Here is a 14,152-nt window from a genome sequence, read left to right as displayed (position 1 = left end):
GCTCAGGGAATGCTATGATTAACATAACAGAGATGACAGTACAGAGGAAAAAGTAAAAAGTGTTCCTTCACCAAACTATAAGAAGTGCGCAGCCCTTTTTGGCAACGTTTCAGTCACACCTGCAAGCAAACAATGTCAGTCAAAAGACTTTGGGTGGAAGGGGGTGAACTGGCAGCATTTAATCCTGTTGCTTTTTATTGATCCCCGCAGTCCTAATATAAAGTGATGCAATAATGAACGATGTGCAGTGCCTTATTCGGGGCTGCCATGCATCAATTTTATGATGTGTATTGGCTATCTCAGTAATGACAGAACCACCACTTTTCTCTGCAGGGCTGCATTAAATCAGCATTTTAAGCTGTCAGGTAATAATTCCAAGCTTTAGAAAAATAAAGTATATTTATACCGTGCTCCGACATCACTATAGTGAATGGAAAAACATGCTCCTTTCTTGAAGTTATTTCTTCAGAAGTCTTTTCATTGTGTTAAATATTTTGTTATTTATTTATTTATTTATTTTTCATTTGGCATACAGAAAGCACCTCTGCTAACAGCACAGTAAATACACGAAGGCTGAAGTGAGGAAAGCCACCTGCAACATTAGCTTAAAAAGCAAAGAGCTTTGTGCAGCTGAACACACACTGGAATAGTCCAGTTTGCTTCCAAGCTTGGCTTTCCCTTTAGAAACATGAAATCTCTTTTTGATCCATCATCTCTGAGCTCTGAGGGTGCTACTTCTGGGCTGAAGCTACCAAAAAATGTGTGCCTGGCACATGGAACTGAGAAGCAGTCATGGAGCACCTCACCCAGCATCCTTCTAGAAACTCAAGGTCTTGTCCTCAGGGAATAATGGCAACTTGGCTCCTTCCCTCTCCCATGCAGCACAGCCAAGTGATTGTGTATCACAAAAAGTAGGATGCAGTAAAGATGAAGGCAAAGAAATGTTCATACTAAAGTCCTGCTAAGAGGGCAATCTATGTGATTAGACCATTTATCTCATTTCCCAGTGACCATCTGACACCAGAACAACTGAAATCCTGTTTTCTGCTACAGCCTTGTAGTGATGGCAACATTCCCAGTGTCTGAGAGCCTAAAAACATGTCTCATGGTGTTCAAAATGTTGGCCTATCCCGAGGGGTTTGCATCTGCATGCACTCAATGTCTATTGTATTAAAGTGGTGATTCATAGCTTCTATTGCAAGGCCACAATGGAATTTTCCTCCCCATATGAATATATAACTTGGCTTCCTATTTTTTCTCACTTTATCATCTTTTCCTTCCTCTGCAGATTTGCAGGCTGACTAGAGCTGAAGGGAGGACAGACAGACAGCCTGGAGTCTCTGCTGCAGTGACATCCTTCACTGCTGTGTGCCACAGCATGCCCAGGACTCAGAGGGCCCAGTGGATGCTCAGGGACAAGCTGAACCTGCTCTGAAAGCAAAGCAGAGGACTGACGCATGAGCCTGAGTCATTCTGCATGCAGCTTCACACTGCCCCATTACACACTAAATCTATGGCACATCATGGGTCAGAGGATCAAACTGCTCAAGGGATTGGTGACAGCACAGGACCAGAGCTTGTTGTTTTGAATGACACTCAGCAGCAACCACATGTTGCTGCAACAGCTGCTGAGTGCTCTCAGCTGTTTCTGAATGGTTTGGTGCAACTAAGGCATGCAAAAAATAAAGCAGCACTGGGATAAGTCTACTTGCAAGGCTGGAAAGGCTCCCTCTCCTTTCAAATCTGGCTTGTGAAAAAGCAAAATGGGATAGAACAAGGAAAGAAATTTTGTTTAGCATTCCCTGAACAGTAGGAAGAATAACTCAACAATAGTGGGAAGAAAAACACAACAAACAGTAGTAGACGATACTTATGAGTATGATTATTTAGGCTCCTCCCAAGCCTTAAGGGCCCTGCTGTGAAGGATACTTCTTTAGCAAACAAGCAAAACTATCTTATTTACTAAAAGCATTTGGGTGGCAAGTAAAAAAATGCTTCCAGAAAGGGTAAACCATTAAGGACCACAATTGTTTCCATCCTTACATATATCCATTGATATGAGAAAATCTGAGTTACAAGCCTTTGCCCTTAATATGATCTAGCTACTGTGTTAACTATGTATGGAAGCTATAAAAAATTCTATGGACTATCTGTGTATCAGCACACACCAATTCTTCCAGTTCCTGTGTATCATCCTAATCATTCCTTGAGAGTTGGAACCATTTCTATCTGGATACTTTTAATCTGAAAGCAGGGCTTGAGCTGTACTGACTGACTGTCTAGCACAGATTCAGCTGCCCTTCAGATAGCCTGAACCACTACATTTTTTTTTCACTTCCTTTTACCTATTCTGAAATGCTCTGTGTCTGTCTTAGTGCCCATTATTCTGACATGCTTCACAGGACTTAATCTGACCAAAGCTGTGGTTACCAGGAACCCCAAAGAGTGCTACTGCCTCCACCCAAATGTACTGGGTGCGTTAGGTGAAGGTGTCCCCTGCTAAAACCCCAGCCTTCCCCCCCAGAGAGAAACAGAGAGTATCTGGGAGAGCACTGTGGCTGTGAAAACAGCCTTAGTGGAAAGTGCAGAACACAGCTCACAGCTGCACTAAGACCTCTTGAATTTGTTCTCCTTTCTTACTATTTTGATTCAAAGATCTTTCCTCTACAAGCTTTCTGTGCAGACAGTCAACTGAGAAGTCTAGCTATTTGCTAAATTGTTCTGAAATTCCTTCTTCAGAAGCAATGAATGCTGCTACCATGTACCTCTTGAAACAGCCCAAACTGCAAATCGCCAGGTGATAGGCTGGCATTTAAAACAGCGAAGCAGGCAGTGTCATTCCCAGTACTCAAAGCCAACAGATCTACCCAGTGTGTGAAGACCAATATTACACATGCTCACCTGGATCCTTTATCAAGTGGAACACATTTGGACTCATGTTGGCATGGATTTAGCTCAGGAATGCAGTGGTTAATCACCTCATCACACAGCTCACCTACAGCAAAAGAAAAGCAATAAAGCTGTAACACAATTTGAAGAATCCCGAAGAGCTTCGACCATGATGTTCAGCGATGGCAAATCTCCCTAAATGGAGGCAGCTCAGCAGTTCAGCAGGGAGTGACAATACTACTTGTGAGGTCCTAAGAGACTTCATTAAATTGGGTTCCTCTGACCTATAATGACTGTACTGCTTATATCATTCAAATCTGAAAGATTGCTATAAAAAGCATTGACATAAAAGCCCCGCTTGGAGACAGGCTAATGATTGAATGGTCAGTTCTTGACCTCTTACATCAAAGGAAGAAAGTGACACAAAAATGAAGTTACTCATTAGACTGTGACATTTTCACACCAAAGCATATTAGCCACAGTCACAACTCTGGCAAAGAGGCTGATTAGACATCATTCTGGAAAAGAATGACAACTCACAAACCCTCCCCCAAACCTATGTGACTCAATAATAGGAACCAGGTTTATGACTGCATATAATTATAAAACGTTCACTATTTATAAGAAAAGCACTAGCTCTATTGTGCTCACAGGAGATGATGTCTTTTTAGAGAAAAAAACCACATGTAAGCTCAGCTCAGCTGTTTCTAGGTACTGTGTGTTGCATGCCAGGCACCTCCCTGGGTTTGTTTAAATTTTAATTATTAATAGAATGTTCAAAAACAGATAGTTTATTTAAACACCCCCTTCTCTGAGTCCTAAATTATTAGGTCACACTCCAGTACCCCAGGATTTGAGATCCAGCCAAAGACTACAGAAATGTTTGGCTTCCCAAGAAACCAACAGAAACATACCCCTCATCTCCCAAAGCCTTTCAGAAGAAGCAAAGGTCAGGTACTTTCAACACAGAAACCCTTAAAACTATAGTCCCAAAATCCCCCATGCAGCTCTATCAGAAGACCACATCTGCAGGGTTTCAAGGTTAAGCATATTTTGCGTGCCTGTACATGATACATGTCATTGTATGAACAACAGGTCATGTGGATAGTGTGGGAGAAAAGATAGCATGTGTGGCACCGGTGAGCTGGCAATGTTTCAGCAGTACTGTCATGAAGCTGCAGCTCTATCTGCCTTAGAATAATGTCCATTATCAACAGTAACTGCATGTCTAAATGTAGTGGCTACAGAGAAATACATGACAATACAACCCAAGAGAACCACCTAGATCAAAATTCAGATGGAAAATGTGAATCAGAACCACCTTTATCCATCTTGTGATCTGGCAGGGATTTCTGGGAGCACAATTTTGAAAAGGACTCTGGTAGTTACAGGTACAGGTTAAGCTGCTAACATCTTCAGCTCCCCTGTTCAGGTCATTTCTCCCACATATCCAGCCTCCATACACTATAATACTACAACGTTGGTACACAAGATTTCATTTGGCTTTTCATATGAGAATAGAAGAACAATGAAATTTGCAAAATGACTCAAAAACCTTAATTTCAAACAGGAACATACATCTGCTTTTGGGAGTTGTCAAGCAAAAACGAACGAGAGGAGCAGGAATGCAAGCCCTGAAGGCAGAAGAGGTGATTACCAGTGTAACCACTGCGTTCATGTGCCATATGAACCCTCATGACTTTTAGTGGGTTGGGGTGGGCAACACAAGAAGAAGTCTCACGTGGCAATCCTCAACAGGCAGAGTTTGTTGTTTGTAAAAACAGTTGTAAGACAATCCATTTGGAGCCAGGGAATCCCAGTCTTTTAACAGTCCTGGACCAAACGTGAGCAAATGTCATCGAGAAAGGGGACATGCCAATAAAATTGAATACTGCAAGTCCATGAGAACCAGGGAAACAGTTCATTCCCTGAACTTGAGGTTTGCCACTGTACTTTGTTACTCCTCAAAAGCAACTAGGGATGTTCAGTTCTTACCAGTATGAACATTGCCTCCATTGAGGAGGGTCATTAACACATTTTTGAGGCAGAAGGACTGGAGGTAGGTCTGTTTACTTAGCAATCCCAAAACTCACAGCCCACAAACCCTCCCAGATACCAAGAGCCAAAGTGACTGCCTTGGCCTTTGAGGAGACACGAACATGAGCTGGTCAGAACTTGCGGCAATGTCTGGACAATTGCCAGTTTGTCTTCTTGGTATATCTCATGTCCCTTAGCAGTGCACTACAAATCTTAAGCGAAAATAAACACGAACAAAGTGCAACTGGCTGGTGACATTAAAAGCATGCAATGATCTAAAGCTGCAAATATTTTCGGAAGACCATTTATTAAGCGAACACAGTGTGGAGAGATTCCTTCAACCATCCTTTCACTGAAAGTCTTCAGTACAGACTTTTCACATTTCTATTTCTCTTTTTGCTTTGAAGAAGAGGAAATGGGCTTTTAAAAAAATATGAACAGTTTCATAAACTCTCAAAGGAAATAATAACTCTTCTTAAAGTATTCTTCTCAACAGCCTTGACAAGTGCTTAGAGATCCAGTAAAAATCTCCCCAAATGTCAAATATTATGACTCACCGTGTCATTCTGAAGGCTACACTATCACAATTTAGGAGAATTCCAGGCTTGGTACCAAACACTGCATCCAAAAAATTTATCATTGTTCACGCAAAACTTGGAAAGTTTAAGGACTCTTCCTGTTATTTTTCCCATCTATCACTCATTAAAGAGCTCATTTGGGAATGCCTTGCAACTAGAGCAGCATCAACTCAGGAAGAAAATTCTAGATACATTATTTCAGACTCCAACAAAGTTCACTAGACGTTGCAGAAAACACGCCAAGAAAATAAAGCATTTTCTGAAATCAAAATCCAAGGCACCAGCTACAAAAAACTTCCTCCTATTTCACTTGCTCAGAAAATAACTGGGCCAAAAAATTTGCCATCAGACCTGAGAGTGCACTATTCATTGGCCACTTCAGTGCCAGCATCAGAGGAAAGATTGGATGATCTCCTTTTGCTGGAGTGACACAGGACTGCTTCTCTGTGCAGAAATTAAAGGTCTTGTTCAAGTTTCTCACTGGATAGCCATGTGAATCTGAAAATTAACTGGACAATAATCATAGGCAAAATTCTAGCAGCATTAATTCAATTTGTGGAAGGTATTTGACAATGCTAAAACAAAAGAAATTTCAGTATAACGCTTTCCTAAATGTGGTAAATCTTCCCATCTTCCTCTTTTCTCTGTATTCTCAAATCAGAGCTCTGATCTGGATACACAAGCATTTCTAAAGTGCTTATATAAAAGACAGGAAAACAAAAAACACGTTTCTCTTCTAATCAGTTAAGTGAATTTTTTTACCCCTGGAGAAGCTTTTTGTTTCATCAAGGCACTCTCACACCCTTCCTCAAAGCCTAAGTGTTTGGCACTCTAACAGTGCACCCCAGAGAAGGGCAGGTTAAGAATATGGCACTTTTGCCATCAGGTTTTACTTTTCCTAGAAGCTGGAGGTGGGAGCTCAGTAATGTTCCGTGGTCTGTAGGTAATGAAGCATGGTAATGAAGAGAGTATCTTTATAAAGACAGGCACAGCATCAGCTGTGTGAACACTTCAAACTTCTTAAGTCCAGTGGTGATGTGCTGGTAATTAGGGCTTGTTTTGAACAATCAAGCATTAGACAGATGAAGTAGTGTGATCTGCCACAAACATGCAGCTTTCAGATCACAACCAAATAGTACTGACAGGAGGAGCACTGACAGGTGGCTCTCCCATTGCTGCTGTTCCAGACCCCCTCATATAATAGAAAAGGTATTTTGCCCCTTTGAAACTAATTCCCATGTATCCTTCACCAGCACTGATCACTGCTTTCTTAAAAAGCCACAACAAAACGTTTATTAACTCACACAACATTTCCCTGTTCTTATTTTTTCAGTGAAATCCTGAATTTCATGGGGCTTTCCATATTCACTTTTCACAGGGCTTACTGCTTATGAAGAGCTGCCAAGAAACATGCTTAGGCTTTTCTGCAGCCTTCCACATGTCTCAGAACGAAGCCAAGGCAACAATAGAGCAATAAAGAAGACTTTAACACAAAGTTTAATAATCATCTTTTTTTTCCCCTTTTTTTCCATTCTGAGATGTCAAGAGAACTATTCATTTCATGCCACATTAGACTTTTAAAACTAGGATCCAAGTTACACTATTCTCCTTAATGACTAAAAGAGATTTGGATGGTCATAGTATTTTACTTCTTTAAGTAAAACTACAGTTCTCACAAGAGTATCTAATCCACCAATTTGCAACTGATGAGTTCTATGATTTCCTTTTGTTTTCCAGTCAATTGGATCAGCCTTTGTTCTGTCATTCTTGATATTCAAGAAATAATTGATAAAGCAATATAGCAAATATTCTTACTGTCATGTGAGAGAAGCTTATGCAGGGCCTAGAGGACTAAAAGCAAAAATACTGTTGAGAATTTCACAATGTTACTCAAGAGATGGAAAGAACTTGCTGCAAAGGAATGATGGAGAAAACCTGGCCCTTACCCACAAAGCAAACTTTTCCAGCTTGCACAGGAAGACGATCTGTATTTGAGTGGTTAAATAGTATGTTGCAATTCTCTGAACTTTGCCAGGTGAATTGAAATAGAACTCTTCCCTTTACTGGTAATAAAAAACACTGAACTGTTATTCTCATAAGAGATTACTCATTTGATATCTAATAACTTATATCGGAAGAAATGTTTTTTTGCATTTTTCTATTCCCCTTCTCTCTTTTTAGTTATTAAAAAGAAGTCAGTGCCAACTGGAAACTTCAGGAGAACACAGAATCTAGAAATGGTTGGGTGGACCAGACACAGGATGTCCCTCCAATAAACTAGTAGTGATGTTGCCAAGAAAATAACTAAGTCAGGAATGTTGTTGATATTTGATGAAAAAGATTTGAAGCTCATCTTAGAAAATAAAAATCAGATTTTTTACTTCCAAACTGTTTAAACTTGCAATGAGGAAAAGAGAAATGCTGTCAAAATCCAGCAAATGCACTCAGCTGCCATGTTAGACACCAATAGCATGTTAAACATGAAAGAAATTCCGTGCAATCCATTGTAACACAGTTTTCTGTATGGATTATTAACAATGGAGTTTGCTCTGGCTTGATGAACACTGCCCAACAGTACTTACGTGGCAAAAAAGTAACACTGAGTTTATGCTTTTAACTCAGTGCTAATGCGTTAAAAACTCATTTCTGAGTTTTCACATACAAAGTTTTGGCCTATTAAATGATAGCTACAAGTTAGACTCAACATTCAGACTCCCAAGAAAATGGCTTGGTTCAGAATGGAGAAGCAACTGCCTCTAATCTTCAGATTAAACAAAAGGATAACTGATTAAATAGCAAGGTCTGGCTAGAGAACTAACAATACTTTCTCCAGTTAATCAAGTCCTGCTCTAACTAATCAGCGTTAAGATACAGAGATGCTGAAGTCACACTTTTTTTTCTGTGGGTTTCTAATCTGAACTCTAAGAGGCTCACCAAACAGACATCTAACTGCAGGTGATCCTTCAGAAGAGATTTTTGAACACGGAGATCTTTGAAAAATACTTTACGTGCAGAAAGATTTCCTAATTTTCTACTGGCAATGCTAACATGGCCACCTTCACAGCACCAGAGTGCTGAATACCCCAACTACCTGCCAGCTGCATTAACTGCACAGCATGCACCACCTTCAGGGAAGCAGGTAAGTCGTGGGCTCATGGTTAACTTCTAATCCTCTTATGTGTTTCTTCACAAATTGGATTTCATGAATCATGACTCCCATTTGAGAGTGATCACAGCATCAATCCTTTACGACAGCAGTAGCTAAGTATATGGATAACTGAATATATGGGAAGCTGAAATTACATTTTCTTAAGAGATATACCAAGGTCCTGGTGAACAAAGAAATTCTACAGTACATCTACATCCTAAAACATGAACTACTACATTTTACAAAAGGGAATCTGGCCAGTAGAAATCTTGGAGTTGAGAGCTCCAGTGTGACAAGAGAGCAACTGCAAAAGCTGCAGCACTGCTGTGTACTCTTCAGTCACAATACAGGGGGGTTCAGCCTGACAGCAGTGACAAGGTTCTCGTTTAATAAGGCAACACTGGAGGTAGGTGTATGCTTTTGAACAAAGCTATGAAACACAGAGTAGCCGAGGCTGAAAGGCATCTCTAGGTTCATCTGGTCCAACTCCTTGCTCACACAGGGCCACCTACTCAGGACCAGGTCGAGATGGCTTTTTAATATCTCCAAGGAGGGAGAACATCCAGATCTTCCAGGTCTTCTCTTTTATGGTTATACATGCGGGAAATGTAGGCGCTATTTCATTTTTTGCATAGTAAGCAAACACACTTTACAGCTGCCAAGTAACTACAGCTGAGAAACTTCCATGTAAGGCAGAATTCCTTCAAGTCAGAAAAAAAATGCGCCAAGCTTTGACCATAATTTTCTGTTTGTCTCAAGGAAATATGGCTAAAGGTCCAAAATTTTAAAAGAGACCAATTGTTAGATGCTTGTTCAAGGCTTTCAGTATTTATCAGGCAGTCTCGGTCCCTGCAGAACCACAGGGCTGAACCATGCTATCTAAACACTTCCTGCTCTTATGTCCAACACGTACTTAAAAACATGCAAGGGGCAAAACCAACCTACAGTACAAGGTTTCACTTCGGCACAATTCGGCTGCCATCAGTGCCTGTCTCAGGGATTGTTTCCAACCAGCCTCACAGTGCTAAGCTAAGGGGAACAAGCTGGAGAGCTCCAGCAACGAGTGTCAGCCGCAAGTCACCCACAAAACTTCTTTCTTCCAGAGTCATTTGGCTTGACTAAGTGCTTGGCTTTGGCTGTGCAACATGACCACAATCAGATATGCCAGAAAAAGAGACCATAATCACTAACAGCAAATAGTGTTCTGTCTAAAAGTAGCATAGCTGCAAAAATCTCAGATACCATCTACCACAGCACACCGCAAGGTCCCCTAAGGTAAAATACATCTTAGTCTTGTCTTCCAAACACATAAATCCAGAAATAGTTTCTAGCTTTGTTTTTGAGATTTTTTTTTCCCTGTGATACAAACTACTTGCATTTTTTCCCAGGGAAAGAAACTATTTTAAAACATGCTTTTTTCGTCCCCTCCATGGGATGCTGTAGATTTCAGAAAAAAAACAACTCTATTCTCTGTATTAGAAGACAGTGATTTTTTTTTATTTTTTGTTAGGTTTTAGAACAAAGAGGTGAGGCTTTTTAGGATTCTTAGCAAAAAATGGATCTATTTACTGTTTTATTTATTGTGTGAGACCTACATATTTCTGCATCTGGCAGACAGGAGGAAGCAGAAGCCACAGCAATCACAAATAAGACTAAGTGAAGTACCAAGTAAAACATAAACGAACTCAAAGGATGCAGCATATGTTTGGCATAGAAAGTCCTTCACGTAGGTTTGAATACTTCTTCAAGTGAGAGCACAGACAATAATGAGAGTGAAGAAAGGACCTCTTTTTGGAGGTATAAAATTATATATTTGGGTCTATAGATACAAACAAATCAGTGAAGTTCCTTGAGATTGTCTGTGACAAAAAGAAAAAGAAAAGGGAATGGAAAGGAAAAATGGTATCAATTTTGTCTGCATTGCTAAACAAAAAGCAAGGGAGATGGTGCTTATAGTCGTTGGAGACAGGTAATATTAAAGCTGCAGATTCAGAAAGATAAGGTAAGTTAAGAAATCTGGATAATGAATAACATTAAAGAGAATGGCACGATGATGGAAATATGGACAAATACTAGAACCCCACCCCCCACCCCCTCCCCCCCCAAAAAAAAAAAGATCAGGGTTTCTAATTCATAGCTTCCTCTTCTAATGCTCCTGTACATTTTCATTTTTGGAGAGGAAAGACTACAAAGCTGTAAGTCCATCAAGTGGTCAGACCAGGTTGTAAAAATGCTGATGAAGTGCTCAAGCTCTAGAGCTGGCTAGACTTGGGCTGTGATTATCCTGGAGGAAGTACATGTTTTTAATTTAGCTTCAGAAATAAAATAAGAAGTTGAAAAAACATGCTACAAAATGGCAGGCAAAGGCCGTCAGTACTCTGCTACACAGCATGAGTGTTGTTTCAGCCATGTAAATGCACACAACATGGAAAATGTGGAAGAACAGTAAGGAAAAGTACTTCAAGCAAAGGTTTGATTAAGGAGAATCAAGTCTCCTTTTCTGCCAGAGAATCTTTCTTAGAATGGCAATCAGCTATCTGCCTACTTTCCCCTCTTTATTTTGTTCTCTTTAATTTACATTTTCCTATTTCATACAATCTGTTTGTATTTGCACATTGTATTAGTTATTAGATGGAAAGGAACTAGGAAAAAGGTTACTCATAAATATATATATGTCATTATTAAATGAAAGTGAAATGGAGCTGGAGTGTGGGAAATTCCTTCCTTCAGCAGTCACTTACCAAATTGGTCATTTTTCATCTACAACCTATTTTGTGTGGGGAAAAAATTGACAAAGAATTTTAAAGGAAAACATTGCAAAAAGCTATTAATTGAAGAAAGATTTCTGGCCTTCATTATTAAAACCAATGAAGGAAAAATATATGCATCAATATTTGGGATATTCTTTCCTAAAAAGGCTACAAAAAGTCAAAATTGAAAGACAGAAGATAAAGCAGAAAAATACTAAGGTATGGAAAAAAACAAACCACAGATACTGTCCATCTGTCAATAGCTAACATCTCCAACACATGCGTTTTTAATTTGTTTTTCACTTAGGAACATAAGATTTACTATTATCATTTATCCATTAATCAAATGAGTCAGGGGAGATCACAAGTAATTCTTAGAGAATAACACAAGAACTCTTGGATCTTCTTCCTCCAGGTATCCACACCATTCTTTATATTACAAAGTGCATTTATTTCATTCTTGCAGAATTCTGTAGTACGGTTACAGTCTTAGAAGTATTACAGCAGCCAAGACATAAGAGTGATGAGGGATTCAGATTACCTATTATGCAATGCTAATGGACACTGCCTCTCTGTACAGCCAAGAAAAGAAGAATCTGAAATAGCCGAGGATCCACAGCAAACAGACTGAAGGCTACTTGAAAACATCACAGATTATCACAATAGAAACATCTAGTTTGAACTTCAGTGTCATTTAGACCATTCTTAATTTAATTTGTAATAAACTATTGCATCTGGTGAGGAATCCACGTTGTACTTAGAATTCACATCTTTTGGATAAAATTGTATGGTCTGGATTTGTTCAGCCACAAAACCCAGCCATGCACTCTTTCAGAGAAATTTCTGTTTTCAACATAGGCATTTGTAAAGTACACAAAATCTTGCTCTGAGTACTCTCTTAAGCCAAATAAGACTTTTCTTGAGATATTCAAGACCAATTCTCAACCTCCCAATGGTTTTTATGCATCATTTCTAATCCTCTTTCTCATCTCCCAGCTTGCTCCTAGTGAATAGTTGGTCTCAACAAAAAAAGAGATATTCCTGCACTTTCCTGTCTTACTGGATTCACCTTACCTATGGGTGCCACTGTCCCTGTTGGCATAGCATGGCACTGCGAGTTCACTGCACCCCAGACTACTTCACACAAAAGCTACTTTTGCCTTTGAAAGTATCCTCCATTTTTCTTTCTTTGTACATCTAAATACAGATAAAATCCATGCACTTGGCAGCTCTGAAGCACACAGTCTGCTAACTGACTGGTTAGCAGAGTCAGCACCCGAGAGGAAGGCAGAGAGCTGAATGCAGTTATGAGCACAGCAATAAGTATCCCTGACTCCCCCAGTGATCCATGTTCTACCTGAAATGTTAGCATTCACCATTCTTAGTATATTCAAACACAACATTACAGATGTCAGCACCTGCTTTTGTTTTGTTTTGTTTTGTTTTCCACTTTAAAGATACTGCCTTACTGTCTTCAGATATTGTTTCATTACATCACGGTTTATTTGTAAAGAATATTCACAGAGATGTCCCCGATGTAACAGGAAGCTCCAGTCAAACCCTATGCTTATAGATCCTTCTCTTTGCAGGTCACACACACAAGCCCTTTAAAAGTGCATCTTCACAATTTGCCTGTTTGCTCCCATGAAGTTTCTTTAGCTGCTGTTCATTCAATTAAGCAACTTCAGAGGATGTTCAATTTCTTGTGTCTGGACTCAACTCTTAAAGAACCCTCAAAATCGTGGCTCAGATTCACTTGGCTTGTATGTAACGTTTGTTTGGCTGATGCTTTCAGTTCTTGCAGCTACTTTATGCTGTTCCCTGCCTTTCTGCTCAGTGAGGCCCAAGTGTATCTCTAAGGGATATTTCAGCCCAGCCAGCTGCACTACAGCGAGTCCTTCCAATTGGCTGGTCAGGTTCAATGGAATATCCATCTCCAAAAAGGAGGTGAAGCAGGTTAAGGTAATTCTTTTATCACAGTTCACTAAACTCTTCCTATTTTTAACAAACATGAACTATTGTAAACTCTTCAGATTTCTAACTTAAGCAGCCCTCCCATTTTTGCAGCCGTTCTTCACTTTGCTATCTAGGTGACATTATTCCAGAATTATTGCCTGCTCTTCTTCACTGAATCTGTTTCAACTGCAGCCAAAGCTATTGCCTGTATTCCGACAGCAAATCATTACTGCGTGGTAGATACAATTGTGTGTACACTACATGCAAGACTGGGAGCTAGTGTGCAGTGTTACAACACACATGTATTCAACAAACTCCCCCAAAGAAGCATAGACAATATGCAGGTAAAAAAATAAGCTGGAAGTTGACTCAAAATATTTCAAAACAGATTCTTAAGTATCATGTGAGTTCTCTGGCCTGCAGCCAGATTGCTATTCGAGAAGAAATCCCAATCTAGTTCTTTCCTGCTTTTCTTCTCTGCAATAACCAAAATAATCTGCAATAAGCCTGTGAAAAGGAAATAGCATTTGCATATATAGTGGATTTAGTTCCTTACTAGATATATCTTTTCTTGGCTTGGCAAATATATTTCCTCTTGTAAATGTAAAGGCTCTGCCTCCTTGTATAGAATTTTGTTTGAAACCACCCAAGAATAGCTCACATAAATAGTGCACAAGCAAGCACAATTGGCTCAACATGCTTATAGGCAAAACTCTTTACTCTGCTAAGCTGAAGTTTTCCATTTTTTGGCAGAAAAATCATTTTCGAACTCCAATAAATGTACATGCAAGTCA

The 14,152-nt window shown here is 39.7% G+C and overlaps 1 protein-coding gene across 1 annotated transcript in view; it reads right to left on the bottom strand.

The window, feature by feature from the left end:
- The window catches only part of SLIT3 (slit guidance ligand 3), a 464,100-nt gene that overhangs the window by 26,227 nt on the left and 423,721 nt on the right, over window positions 1-14,152 (bottom strand). Inside the window, exon 29 of the mRNA XM_065734486.1 lies at window positions 2,902-2,995. Coding sequence (XP_065590558.1) covers window positions 2,902-2,995 — 94 coding nt within the window. The remainder of the gene's footprint in view (window positions 1-2,901; window positions 2,996-14,152) is intronic.

The sequence above is a fragment of the Cyrtonyx montezumae genome, unplaced genomic scaffold (assembly GCF_038088225.1).
Source record: "Cyrtonyx montezumae isolate F1298 unplaced genomic scaffold, pur_monq_1.0 scaffold_18, whole genome shotgun sequence".
NCBI classification, from domain to species: domain Eukaryota; kingdom Metazoa; phylum Chordata; class Aves; order Galliformes; family Odontophoridae; genus Cyrtonyx; species Cyrtonyx montezumae.
Note: the sequence above shows the minus strand (reverse complement) of the source record. Positions and strands in the feature narration are given on the sequence as shown.